This window comes from Anguilla anguilla, chromosome 7 (assembly GCF_013347855.1).
Source record: "Anguilla anguilla isolate fAngAng1 chromosome 7, fAngAng1.pri, whole genome shotgun sequence".
Lineage (NCBI taxonomy): Eukaryota > Metazoa > Chordata > Actinopteri > Anguilliformes > Anguillidae > Anguilla > Anguilla anguilla.
Window position 1 is genome coordinate 35288641 of NC_049207.1, and position 15133 is coordinate 35303773.

At 41.1% G+C, this 15133-nt stretch overlaps 1 protein-coding gene across 4 annotated transcripts in view; it reads right to left on the reverse strand.

The window, feature by feature from the left end:
• ccdc142 (coiled-coil domain containing 142) overlaps nucleotides 1-15133 on the reverse strand; it is a 47631-nt gene that overhangs the window by 18587 nt on the left and 13911 nt on the right. For all 4 annotated transcript variants that reach the window (XM_035425707.1, XM_035425706.1, XM_035425705.1 and 1 more), the window contains exons 5-7: nucleotides 12643-14118; nucleotides 12119-12205; nucleotides 6688-6837 (exon numbers count right to left, since the gene is read on the reverse strand). In XM_035425707.1, the coding sequence (XP_035281598.1) occupies nucleotides 6688-6837; nucleotides 12119-12205; nucleotides 12643-14118 (1713 nt within the window). The remainder of the gene's footprint in view (nucleotides 1-6687; nucleotides 6838-12118; nucleotides 12206-12642; nucleotides 14119-15133) is intronic.

Below are 15133 nucleotides of genomic sequence, written 5' to 3' on the forward strand. Positions count from 1 at the left end.
GGAAAGCTGTTTTCAATCATGTTTATTTCTTCGCTGTAGTGACATACCTCAATGCAGTCGTACCCCCCCCCCCCCCCGCCCCAAGTCTGCAGAAGGGGTTAAATCACTCATCCACTAAGTATCCAAGCTGGTGAAGCTAGCTCCAAAGCTAAAACAAAGGCATGTGAGCACACTAATACAGGTTTTATGTAGGATGCAGGGTGGTCTGGCATCTGGGGGAGGGGACACATCCTTTATGAGTTGTTAAAGTGGTGCATTATTGCTCTTTCAGAACCCGACGGGAGGCTACTTTTGGCATCAGCCATTTTGTAGTGTGTCCCATCTGAGAAACAAAATTGTAGCACACTATATAGTGAACTACTTCCGCCCCACAATGCACTGTGCTACTATCCGGAAGCCCAACATCCCACAATACACTGCGGTAGGGCTTTACGGTTTATTTCAGCAAAGATGGCGGTTGGAAAATGCGAGCGGTAGCTGCTTGTATAAATGCAAGCTGTCCATAGTTATGTCAAATCATGAATTAAATGTGCATATTCAATACAAAAAAGTTACCAATTTTCGTTAGAGGGCCAAGTGTAACGTTAACGGTTTTTCTCGGAGAGCTGCTTGCTAGCTAAGAAGCTAGCTAATCTCGGTAGCAGTGCAACTCAAGCAAAACGTCATTTTCGGTCCCTGATAAAAGATTTTTGAACAGTACATTGCTATACATTTGGTCGATGCCAATATTAATGAATATCTAACCGAGAATTTCATATATATATGTACAAATTACGTTAAAAAAATATTTTATCAGGGACCAAAAAACAACATCGCTTTCTCGCCACATCAATAACGAACGCAATTTCTGTTATTGTGCGACAGATATTCAAAAGATAGTAGCGGCGCAGGGTGATGACAACAGCATCCCAAAGCAAATGCTTGTTCTGCCGCTCACTCCCTATGTAGTGTGCTACATATCTTCCACTATATAGGGAATAGTGAATGAGTGAACAAGTGAGTCATTAGGGACGTAGCCAGGGTTCCTCATAAGGTTTATTGCTGTATGTGGTCCAAGGAGTTTCTCCTTGCCAATATAACCTTGGACTTGCTTTGTGGGGGCTTACACTGAGGTATAAAGTGAAGTGTACAGTCACAAATAATTTGTAAAATGCGCTATACAAATAAAACCGATCAATCGATCAACCAAAATTCATTCATATTATAATCTGAATAAACAGACAACAAACAGGGAGCAGACAACAAGATTATGGTCTATTTTCCTTCATATGGGTGTTACAGTCAGAGAATGTAGAACAGGATGTATGCACGTGCATGCAGGCAGGATTAATTCATAACAACAGAAAGCGCATCCATGGGTTCAGTTAGCCAGTGAAATTAAGAGCCAATTGAGTGTCAGGAGATTATTGGAAAGGTCATGAGGAGAGTCACATGAGCTAAATAGGGGAGAAAAACAAGAGAAGGAATGGGTGGACCTTCAGTGGGTTATACACAGTACCAGTTTGGACACACCTGACTGAATGTATATTTCTCATGATCTTAAAGACATTTTGATCTAAAGGCTTATGCTGAAAGTGCAGTGGGTAGCACTGTCGCCTTACAGCAAGAAGGTTGTGGGTTTGAATCTCAGCTTGGGGCCTTTCTGTGTGGAGTTTGCATGTTCTCCCCACGTCCGCGTGGATTTCCTCCGGGTACTCCGGTATCCTCCCACAGTCCAAAGACATGCAGGAAGGCTAATTAGAGAGTCTAAATTGCCCATAGGTATGAGTGTGTGAATGAATGGTGTGTGCCCTGCGATAGATTGGTGGCCTGTCCAGGGTGTATTCACCCAATGCACGCTGGGATAGGCTCCAGCACCCCCCGTGACCCTGCTCAGGATGTGGGTATAGATAATGGATGGATGGATAGAAGTTGATGCCTATATATGAATATCTTTACAAAACTAAAACTGAAAAAAATGTGTTTATGTTTCCCCCAACATGTAGTTTTCATTTAGAACTTCAGTGAAATTTAGAGGTGGAGAATGTTTAAAAGTTAATTTGTGGTTATGTCTTTTCTCATTAATGCCTACTGCCTACCAGTTGTGTTATGACAATGTAGGGTGGGTGTTAAATAGCCCTATTAGGTAGAAGGCCATCATTTCTGGTTGTAGTAGTCCATAATATGGCAAGAACAGCTCAACTTAGTAAAGAGAAATGACAAGTCCATCATTACTTTAAGAAATTAAGGTCAGTAAATTCAGAAAATTTCAAGAACTTTAAAAGTTTCTTCAAGTGCAGTAGCAAAAACCATGAAGCGCTATGATGAAACAGACACTCATGAGGATCGCCACAGGAAGGGCAGAGCAAGAGTTACCTCTGCTGCACAGGATAAGTTTATTAGAGTCACCAGCCTCAGAAATCGGCAGTTAACAGCACCTCAGATAAGAGGCCAAAAAAATGCTTTACTGAGTTCAAGCAGGAGACACATCTCAACATCAACTGTTCTGAGGAGACTGTGTGAATCAGGCTTTCATGGTAGAATTGCTGCAAAGAAACCACTACTGAGGGAGACAAATAAGAAGAGACTTTATTGGTCCAAGGAACACAGGCAGTGGACATCAGACCAGGGACAATCTGTCCTTTGGTCTGATGAGTCCAAATTTGAGATTTTTGGATCCAACCGCCATGTCTTCGTGAGATGCAGAGAAGGTGAACGATGATGTCTGGATATGTAGTTCCCACCCTGAAGCATGGGGGAGGAGGTGTGATGGTGTTGGGGTGCTTTGCTGGTGACACCGTTGCCGATTTATTTATAATTGAAGGCATACTTAACCAGCATGGCTACCACAGCTTAGTTGGGCCGTCATTTGTTTTTCAACGGACAATGACCCAAAACACACCTCCAGGCTGTGTAAGAGCTATTTGACAAAGAAGGAGAGTGATGAAGTGCTGCATCAGATGACCTGGCGTCCACAGTCACCTGACCTAAACCCAACAGAGACGGTTTGGGTTGAGTTGGACCGGAGAGTGAAGGAAAAACAGCCAACAAGTGCTCAGCTTATATGGGAAATGCTTCAAGACCATTGGAAAAGCATCCCAGGTGGCTACCTCATGAAGTTGGGAGAATGTCAAGAGTGTGCCAAACTGTTATCAAGGAAAAGGGTGGCTACTTTGAAGAGTGTAAAATATAAGATAGCTTTCTTTTACCTTTTTTTGGTCACTGCATAATTCCATTTGTATTATTTCATAGTTTTGACGACTTGACTATTATTCTAAAATGTGGGAAGTAGTAAAAATAAAGAAAAAATAAAGAATTCTGTCTGTTGAAATGCGGTCAGAAGGTACAGAAATGAATGTTTTGAAAGTCTGTGGTCATTGCGGTTATTTCTGTAGGAAACCCTGAAAAGTGCCAGTGAATTCATTTCAACTGTGCGTTTACATGCACGGTTGAAATTAATCTATATTAATAGCTCGATTTGACAAAAGATAAGATTGAATTGGATTATGGTCGTTGTCCCAAAATACATGACTCGGAAAGAATCAAATTATTTACCGAGGTGTGTTTGACGAAGGCTTCTTATAAATCCTGCTTCCTCTAATTTTGTCGCAACTTTTTTGAATAGTTCGCCATTCCGCATTTTTATTCCATCCATGTATTGTAGGATATTTAACTCCTTTAGTTGCGATAGCATGAAGTTGGTCTCCTCTTCCATCCAGAAATGTGAAATGTGTTTTTTTCGCCATGATACTAGGGAGGGCAAAACGGAGCTTTAGAATGTCGCCAGCAGTGTATGCGCGTGACAATGCATTTCTCACAGAAAAGGTCATTTGTCGCCTTTTTTTAGTTCATTACAGTGGTGATAGAAGTGACAATAATTAAGTGGTACTGTGCTGTTAGCCTTTATTGATCCCTGTACAAAGTTAAGGTGAAGTAGCTAGCACAATCGGAAAGTGCTAACCCATTAAAATGTACTTTGAATGGTAGCCTACTTGCTCAATCGAACAGTAAATGTGAAAAAACATTTGATTATAGTCAGCAGCATTGAAATTTTCCGTCACACCCTCAATAAACAGCAAAAGTCCCAGTAGAAGATTGAATTAAATCTTTAAAGTTATATATTTTCTGAAACGTTATCAATTCTGTTTGGCCACAGTAGTTGCTATGTAAATTACGGAACATGCGCAGAACGCCTAGGCCAATTGTAGTCCGATTAAAGTGTATACCTGCCGTAGTAAATCGACCCCGAACCACATTATCTAGGTATGTTAGTCCGACTATGAAAAATTCAACTTTGTACGATTTCAGTCGGACTACATTGTTTACATGATTTTTAAAAGTCCAGTTTTAGCCGGACTAATACAATAAATCAACTTTTTCAAACATCATGTAAACCCACTGAGTGCTGTATAGATATGGGGCATGCTGTCAAGTTACACCTTGGCAGGATGGCATACCTGCCATCCCAATAAATAACTTTCTGACCCTAAGTTTTTCCACCATAAATTGTCGGTTGTCTCTTGCCATGACAGTCAGTTGTCATGAACTATAACAGAAATACATCACCTTCATGCTTAAAAATTTTAACTGAGAGAAACCGTGAGAGATAACATTAGATAACATAACATAACGTACGATGAGAACAGGCCATTCAGCCCAACACTGATCGTCTATTCCTACCACTAAACTGTACTTAATGCTTAGTTTACCTAAAAGCTAGATAGGATCTAACACTGTATCAAGCCAGGCCTTGAAGACCCCCAGTATTAACAGTCTACAGTGAAGGTAACAGTCTACAGTGAAAGATAACATTGGACAACACTCTACCCATCCAGAAAATAAGGCTCTACCGTGATGTAAATAGGGATTCCAATAATTGAAGCACTGAAATTTGTAAAATTGGTGTATTTTGACATTGCACTCAGTTACAGATATTCATCCTGTGCATCTTGTATCTCTGAAGTTCAAATAAAACTACTTCCTGAAAGCTGAACTCAGCATAATGTCTTGTATTCCTTCCTGGGGATTTACTGAAAAGGATCTAACTTACAGGTAATGGGAGGTGAACCATAGGTTCACATGATCACACAGATGACTGAATAATCTGGTAGAGTAAACACTAAGGACAGAGTTGGCCAGGATTATGTGGGCTGCTGCATTTCTTGAGTAACACATAACCTCTGAGCGCTAACGGGAAATCCTCGAAGGAAAACCGTAAACATGACAGGCCTGTTGATTTGCGTGGAGCAACACGCCTGTCCTCAGTGCTTTAATTACCCCCATCACCTGGGCTCATCCTGCAACAAACACCATGGAACAGAAAACAACTCCTTCAGATAATCTATGTAACTAGAAATACTGCCTCGCAGTTGTATGCCTCCGCCAACCAGTAGTGAGTGCTCTGTTTGACCGTTATCACTTCGTTATTTTATCCTATTAGACATTTGTATGAAACTTTGTCATAATTAGCATTGAGTTATGGCCAAAAATGTGTTTTGTGAGGTAACAGTGACCTTGACCTTTGACCACCAAAATCTAATCAGTTCATCCTTGAGTCCAAGCGGACGTTTGTGCCAAATTTGAAGAAATTCCCTCAAGGCGTTCCTGAGATATCGCATTCACGAGAGAATGGGACGGACGTGAGGTCACAGTGACCTTGACCTTGACCACCAAAATCTAATCAGTTCATCCTTGAGTCCAAGTGGACCTGTGTGCCAAATGTGAAGAAATTTCCTCAAGGCAAAAACGTGTTTTGTATTCCCTCAAGGCAAAAACTTGCTTTGTGAGATCACAGTGACCTTGACCTTTGACCTTTGACCACCAAAATCTAATCAGTTCATCCTTGAGTCCAAGTGGATGTTTGGGCCAAATTTGAAGAAATTCCCTCAAGGCGTTCCTGAGATATCGCGTTCACAATAATCGAGACGGACGGACGGACAGACGGACAACCCGAAAACATAATGCCTTCGGCCACGGCTGTGCCGTCGCAGAGGCATAAAAATCTAACACTGCAGGTAAGCTATGTGGAATGTATGGAATGTATGGAAGGGGGTTTGCCCACAATAGAGCAGACAGGAATCTGTCAAAAGAAAAAAATACATGGTGTGTCTTGCCATTTCATTTCATCTTTCTGGATTCAATAATCTCACTGAAAATACTTTCAAGAGCAAGCAAACTGGCATACATTATGTATAATTACATACATTGTACAGTATGAAGTAATCATATTTTCTTAAATGCAGAAAATAGCTTTTGGTCCAGAACAGTCACCTGAACATGCTTTAAGGTTTTATATTTAGATTATGAGATAGTAAACATTTTGCAGGTAGTATAAAATCAAGTTTGTTTTAATTTCACCAGAAAGGAAAAATGTAGCATCAGATAGAACAATAATTTAGAAATGAGGAAAAAATGGGGGCTAAAAAGGCTGAATTCTCTGCCAATGGCTTGAGTTTAGGCTTCTTTTGGATTCCTACAAAAATTCTTTAGAAGGATCAACTTAGAAATATATTTGTTTGCAGAGATTAAGAAGAGGAGCAAAACAATTGAGACTATTTTAGAACAGAGAAGTAGGATAGAGAGAGGACATTAGAGATGAAAATGAGGGAGAGAAGCAGAAGAAAGAAAAGTAAAGAGAGAGGAATTGGGTGATGTTACAGAGATATGGAAAAGGGGGGAGAGGATGTAGAGCTAAGACGAGGAGGTTACCTGAGTGCTCCAGGCAGTTCAGGGTGGTGTGGAGTGGGGGAAGGAGCTGCAGGAGAAGCTCTGCGGTGGGGGTCCTGACTGCAGAGTCTCCCCCCACAGAATCAGGAAGACATTTATCCTTCATTCCCGTCCCCAGAGACACACATAGAACTGTAACACACACAGGTGTACACAAGCTCATCAATATTGGTGCACACACATACACACAAACATACACATACACACATAACACGAGAGAGACAAAAAAATATGCATACTAACAAAGCCATTCAAAACACCCACTGTTGGGCAGTAGTGAAGTAAAGGTATGTTATCAATTATGGATATGATATCTTGTTTGTGTCATACCAAACAGAAAAGTCTTTCCTATGCTAATTTTGAAAGGAGGAGAAACATTTTAATTTATTCATAAAATTCCTCATGGCGGAAAATACAATATGGTGGTCATACGTTCCTAGAGGCAAATTTGTTCTTTGTGAGGAGGAATCTACTGATATTCTTTCCACGCCTCTAGGTCAAACAGTGCAGCAGTTATAATCAGATAATAATGACAAATTCAACTGACTATTACAGCGGTACCAAGTGGCTAATTTCCACCAAATTTGGAATTGAGTTATTGGGTGCCACCCTCTAGCAATGTACGTATATCCAAGTTTCATAAGAATCAGCGTAGTGGTTAAGGAATAACTAAGAAAAGTAATAGATGAGTAAATGTAATACAAAATGACAGCCAATTCAAGAGGGCACTGACCCAATTAGCACATTCCTAAGTTCCCAATGAGAGCTTTTGTCATTGTAGTAAGTTCGAAATCTCTGAAAAAAACCATGATTTATAATGAATTTCTGATTGGTTGAATTGGGCTAAAACTTTATGTACATACTATGCCATGTTTCAACTTTATGTCAAATGATTCTGGAATTTTTTGTGAAAAGCCATTGGCTTTTCATTTGGTCATATTTAGTCGTAAGTGCTAGAAAAGTAATACCTGAATAAAAGTGAGGTGTGAAAATTTCATTCAAATTGGTCAATTTGCACTATATCACCACCAGGTATTCAATCTATCTCATAATTTGAAGGATCAAAAAGTTAAGTCATCCAAACAAGCCTACCAAGTTTGGTGGTTCTGGGCAATTCCACCTCATGGTTAATCTAGGTGAAATGGGAGGTAAAAAAAAAACATAAACTATGACTATGCCAATGTCATATTAAGTTAATAAAGACTCTCAATTATGATTACAAAAGATTTTATTAAGAAATGCAAGGAAACCTAAATGAAAACTTTCTAAATGTAATATTTAAAATGGTGTATTCCATTATGAAATCCCATATTTACATAACTGTGTAATTGGACTTCCTTTCACAATTGATTGAGACACATGTAATTGCATTAGCGAACAAGCGCGAATCCGCAACAGCTGCGGCCGCACACGTGCATGCATCCATGTGTGCATGCATCCACGCACACACCCTCACACAAACACGTGACCTCTTCTTTGGCTCATGACCAACCTTTCCACAAAATCTTGTGCAAATCTGTGAATCCATTCGGGATTATGCGCCTTTTTGTGATAGGCCACGCCCATCCCCACGCCCCCTCTTGGTCAATCGGCCTTGAAAATTACTCAGCTCTACCTTGGTCATGACCAACGTCCATGCCAAATTTCAGCCTCCTGGGGCAAAAAACTGTGGCTGCTACGGGGTGGGACACTTTTTGTGGACCAACCGACCAACCGACCGAAAGACAGAGCTATAGAGCTGCGGTCGCAGCTAATAAACATAAATAATTTATGCACATGTACAGTTGAGGCCAAAAGTTTACATAAACATAGGCTAAATATATTCAAACTCAGTTTTTCACAACACATTTCATATTACCATACATTTATTTTGCCAAGTCAATTAGGGCATCTACTTTGTTCACATCAGAGGTAATTTTAAAAGAAGACAGAATTATTTCAGCTTTAATTCACTATATCATAATTTCAGTGGGTCTAAAGTTTACATACACCAAGTTGACTGTCTCTTTAAACAGTCTGGAAGATTCCAGAAACTGATGTAATGACTTCTTAGAAGCTTCTGTTTGGTCAATTGTCATAATCAGGAGTTAATTGGGAGTTAATTGGCACCTGTGGCTGTATTTAAGGGCCCACCTTTAGAGCCACTGCCTTTTTGCCCTTGATACCATGGGAAAATCCAAACAACTCCTTGTGTGTAGATTGATGAGAATAAAAATGAATTTAAACAATTTTAGAATAAGGCTATAACGTAACAAAATGTGAAAAAAGTGAAGGGGTCTGAATACTTTCCGAAGGCACTGTAATGTATTTCACTACAAATCAATTATTTTGACTCAAGAAACTCACTTTTGGATCATTTTCAAGTGGGAATTACAAGCTTTCCATCAGTACAGTGCTCTAAAATATCTAGGGGTCCAGAAACATGTCCAAAATCTCTCCAAAAATAAATAAAATGCTTTTTGGCCATTATAATGGATATAAAAGTGGCCCTCATGAAGGTTTAAATTGAAACATTGACATCAGATTAAAAAATAATGCAAAAACAATATCACACAATGTGGTACAATACCTACATGTGTAATCATTAACTCTCGTATGTTTTTCAGTACTCTACAGTATGTAATGTTTTCTTGTATGGGGTTGGGACGACATTAATACAATATTCTACCGTTCAACACATTTTAGCAATGTTCAAGCTTACATCACATTCGATGCATGAAACACAAATCCTACTGAACTACCAACAAATGTTTACGTTAGTGTGAAGTATGCTCATTATAAAATACCACTAACCTATTTAACGTCACTCAGTTTCAAGAATAACATATATAACTGAAATATTTTGAGCAGTAATACTTACATATCGATGAAGAAATCTTATCTGTGTTCAGTGTATAGAGACAGAAACCAGAAAATCAATGATGTCGTTCTCCCCTTCTGTCCAGAAAACAGTATCAGCTGAGTATACCAGCAAACATATGCCTTAGTCATGCTCAGAAGTTCTCAAGAACAATATTTTCCATGAAATGACGAAATGCTTCTATAAAGTTTTGCCGAATGCAGTGTATTTTACTGCTGCCACAGAATGAACGCGTAATGTGGAGATAATTATTCACAACTTTCGGTTACGCAGGGCTATAAATGATTATTATATTAAAATTAATATTATACATATTATACATCGTTAGAAAGCTTATTCTGTCACCTATTGGTTAGATTAATTGTCAATCAACCCAGATTGTACAACAAAGGGTAACAACACCATAAACAACATTTTGGAAGGTACCCAGGCGTCACAAATGAGCATATATTTCACAAACGGATTGTCCAAGACAATATACGATCACTCAGTCCTGAAAGGGACATCTCTACGCGTAAAACGAAGTGCCAACTTCGAAACGAATGTTGTATATTTACTCCATATTTAGTCGCAGATATTGACAGTAGAATGACATTTTAAAATTCCTCTTTTTTAAAATTCCTCTTGTTTATTTCAATGTTCAGTAAGCAGCGTTTTTCACAGCTGTACTGGCATACCTTCGGCTATTGTTGGCTTTATCTTGTTACTACGACGGAATACACATTTTTAGTGGTAAAAGAATGTTTATGTGTATGCCCAGATAGACACTATTGTCCAGTGTGTCATGCATGGGGGTGTAGTTACAGAAGAGGGGGTGCTTGGTAAATGGATGACCAGCGTGACAATGGTGGCACTACGAAACTCCGTTATTTGGCATAGTTGTCCTGAATCGTCTACCAATAAAGCTAGAACACAGAGTTTGTGTTTTCAACTCATTATTTGGTTGAAGGAGCACAGAATGTCTGAGTTGAGCAATCTCAGGACTCCGGCGTCATGGGCGCTAGGTGTTCACGCCAATAAGTTAAATGTTTATGACCATTTGTTCGCTATAGTGCACACTATGGATGGAATTACACTAAATTTTGTGGGCTTAAGCCTAATGGCCAATAAACACAATTTCTCAAGTATTGTATTGATTAGGCAGTTCCTTCAGAAGTTAGAGCTCCTTTTATCAGCCAGAGCGACAAAATTCATTGGCTTAGTGCGGCCTCATTTTTTTAGGTAGAAACATTTCTTATGCTGTGAATTCAGATCTTCATGAGTAGAAGCTGTACATTATGTTTTGTCCAAATTGCTCAAACAGTTCAGGTGGAGATACATTTTTAAGGTTTTTCATTAAATTAAAAATGACGGAAATCCAATATGGTATATGTGTTTGGTCCAAGAAGCTTTTTTGTTCATCTTGAGGAGGGGCATCTATAAGTACTAGTCACGTGTCTCGGTTTCATAGTTATGAGCTGTTCAAATTACACATTTTCACCTTGCTCTATAGCACCACCATTTGGACAGAAGGAATTTTCTTATAGATTGCTGCTAGACAATCCTGCAAAGTTTCATGATGATCAATGTGGGGCGACATAGCTCAGGAGGTAAGAGCGGTTGTCTGGCAGTCGGAGGGTTGCTGGTTCGATCCCCGCACTGGGCGTGTCGAAGTGTCCCTGAGCAAGACATCTAACCCCTAACTGCTCTGGTGGATGAGAGGCATCAATTGTAAAGCGCTTTGGATAAAAGCGCTATATAAATGCAGTCCATTTACCATTACCATTCAATGATAGCTAAGTGAGTATAAAGACTGCTGATTTTTGATGATATTTGATTCGCTGATGGTGGCCATAGTTTGAGCAATCAACTTAGGCTATCCTTATAGATTTCCTTAGAGATTTGTTGGCTTATTGTGGTCACGAGCCTTCGCTGCTTGGACCCCAAATAATAGAAAACAGAACAACAACAATAGGGTTCCAGCAGCTTAGCTGATTGGTCCCCTAATAATAATAAAAGGACTTCTAACAAAAACAATACGGTTCCGCTTGGACCAATAATAATAATAATAATAATAATAATAATAATAATAATAATCCTAACAAAACAAATAGGGTTCCAGCAGCTTGAACTGCAGGCTTGTCAGAATTAAAAAGAAATCACCTCAATTTTTATATATTGTTCCTTTTAAATGTATTTATTATAAATGTATTAATATACTATTTCAGATCCGGGTTGGTAACCTAAAGGTTGCAGCTTAGATTCCCAGGTAGGACACTGCTGTTGTACCCTTGAGCAAGATGCTATACCTGAATTGCTTCAGTAAATCCATCTAGCTGTATAAATGGATTTACTATGTAAAAGTGAGAAAGCTTAATAAGAGCGTCTGCTAAATGGCAATAACGTAATGTAAATCTTTTGAGGAAACCACCTCGTTCAATGGTGAGAATTGATGAGTACGTAGAAGAACAGAATTGCTCTGCAGAGGAAATACTCTGGAGCCTCCATGTGGGTGAGTGTCCTCTGGTGCACTCTAGAGGCCAAAGTCCCTCTGCATGTTGAGATCATGCTTACCTTCATCCCAGTGACTCAGTGCTGTTTTGCAGGCAATCTGGGTGCAGAGATTGTTTAGCAAACCTTCACATTCCTCAGGAAGTGAAACTAGGACAGACACACACACACAAAGAATCAGTAAAACTTCTCAAATTTAATATTATTTTTAGTATTACATTTACTTGAGTCCAGATACCTTGGAAGGTCTAAAATGCCTTAACACCTTTAACACCAAAACCTTCTCTTAGTAATACAAGGAACTTATAAACATCATCAGGTGAGATGTAATGGTCTAGGTAATGAGCATGTGAAAATATTCCAAACGGATATTTCTAGAACAATGATGTGGAAAAACCTTCTGCTTATTTTATCACATTTAATACTTATATGCTACTGTAATCAGACGTTGACACATAACACATAAGCAATTATAGGATTGTGTATTGCTTAATACCAGCATGGGTAAGAACCATGCTGTGGATAAAATAAATCAGGTATGCATTATATATCCCCACCCCGAGAATGGAGGATAGGGTCATTCCTACCTTTTCTGCAGGCACTGTGCAGCTCTGTGACCAGCAGAAAAACTGCTTGATCCGTACACTGGTTTAGACTTCCCAGAATGCAGTCAGGAGGGGGGTAGTAAAGAAGGGCAAGAAGGGCTCTGCCAAACTCCTTCCACAGAGCACGTCTGTACTGGACCACCACAGCTGCACAAGCATCAGACTTGCCCGTGTCTCTCCACTGAACAAACTTGCACCTCTTGGTCGCCTGCTCGTCTTGAGCCCCGCTACCCGATGTGGGGTGTGCAGGGAAGCCATCCACCATTTGGGGACGGTCCGCAATGGGCTGGGTGGGTATGTGGGGCACCAGCAGGTTGGTGGTTGACAGCAGGGCCTGGATAATTCTCGCTGCAAACTCGGCATCCTGTTTGACGAAAACAGTCAGTGGACAAGGGCACATGGGGAGAACTGTGGTCTTTGTTGGTGAAATAAGAGGATCCAGCAGGCAAGGCCAATCAAACTGTTCCCACTTCCACCTCAGAGGAGAGGCGCAGAGCACAGGGAGGGGCCTGCTCCATGCAGCGGCCCATTGGTGGAGAGCCTCGGCGGCCGCCCACCCCCTGTGCTCTGCCAGGATGCGAAGCAGTGCGGCTGCCGTGAGCAGAGCAGGGCAGGCTATCGCCCTCTGGGCCATGGCCCCACGCTGGACGCCCTGTTCAGCCAAAATGTGGTTGAAGGCCTCCAACCCAGCCAGTGTGTCCTCCAGGGCTTCTGTAGACACCCCATCTGGGCCAGCCCATGCCAGGGCAGCCAGGGCTGCCTGGAGGTACTCTTCTGTCAGAGCCAGCGCCTGCAGCCCCAGCAGCGTCAAGCTTTGTTGCGCCTCAGCCGGAGTCCTAGAGCTCCAGAAGGAGGCGGACCTCAGCCAGCGCTCTGCCTGGGCCTTGGCACGGAGGCGACCCCAGTGACCCAAGTGGACCCGCAGTTCCTCGCACAGAGCTCCGACGCCATAGCACCACACAGGACATGGGCCTCGCCCCCTGGCACCTGGCGACGCCCGCTCCCGTTCCAGCAGGCCGGCCAGGTTTGCGACGAATGTGGTGGCGGCTTGGTACCGATGGGCAAACTCGTGGAGGAAGAGGAGCCGGGCACGGTCTTCCAGCAGGTCCTGCAGCAGGGAGTAGTGCTGGCCGAAGGTAACTGCAGCCGGGTGGTGGTGAAACTCACAGTTGTCTGGGGATGGGATCCTGATGCATCCATACTGCATTCCGATGGATGCACGCTGCACCTGCCACTGCTGGCTCAGTCCGAGCACACACTGCTCTAGCTGCTGCAAGCGGCGTGAGGAGCGGGACGTCAGGTTCTGGCATACCATGAAGGTGTCCTCTTTGTCTGGGTCAGAACCACCATCAAAGGACTTCTGTTTGAGCAGCCAGCGCAGCCCTGGGTTCAGCCTAGTCCGCAACAAAGCCTCCGCCTTCTGCAGGGACCAGGAGAATGAACTTGGCATGCAGGGAACTGGAGAGCAGAGGGAGAGGGGCTGTGTTCAAAACCGCATACTAACTTACTACATACTACTATGTTAGTATGTACTATGTACACCATACTAAGACATCTAGTATAACAGCTAGTATGTACATGTTTTGGTTACTTACTAATCATGCCATGGACCTGTGGTCATCAGTAGCCTATTTAAAACATTAAATGCAACTAGAAACCACCTCATTAGATGTACAAGAATTCCCTAAAAATTTGTGAAATTATTAATTAATGTATTTTTTATCCTTAGCCACAATGAGTGAAAATATTGATACTGTGGCCGAGCAAAACAGTTCAATACATTTACTCTATAGCCTTTCGGGGACTATCTAGCGCCGGTAGCAACGCTATAATATGACCCACTGAATAATTTTCCATCTAATGTAATTGCTCTCAGTATATGTCAAAATATTTGACTTTTGGTCACTACTGTCTTCGTTTATGTTTTTTATTAATTAAAAGAGTTTCACATGCAAATTCCAACATACCCATTCTTTAGATTTGTCACAAAAGTGCAGTTTGACTTTTTTGTTTGCAGGTACAATAGTAGAGTAAAGACAAGGGAGAAATGTGGTTGTGTAGTGTAAACAAATCTAACAATACAATTCCACAACGTTGCACAAGACATAACACCACCTAAGAAACATGAACATGTGTTTCTCTCATACACCCAAAAAAGAGCATTCCCCCAAACATAACAGCCTCTCACAGAGTGAAAAAGCCAAATATTTCCAATCCATGAAAAGCTACTTTTAACTTTCCAGTTAATATTTAGTTCTGAAGGAGTAGAACGAGTAGCCTACGTTACATGGGTATGGGGCATAATAGACATACACATGTGTAATAGCCTACTATAGTAGGAGTGGATCAAAAGCAGGAATATGTTTATAGCATTCCAGCCATAGATGAAGCGACCGACCCAAAAAAAAGGCCAGGGAGCAGCTAGGCAGCCTCAGGAGGATCTCTACAATATAAAACAGGGTTTTTATACCTG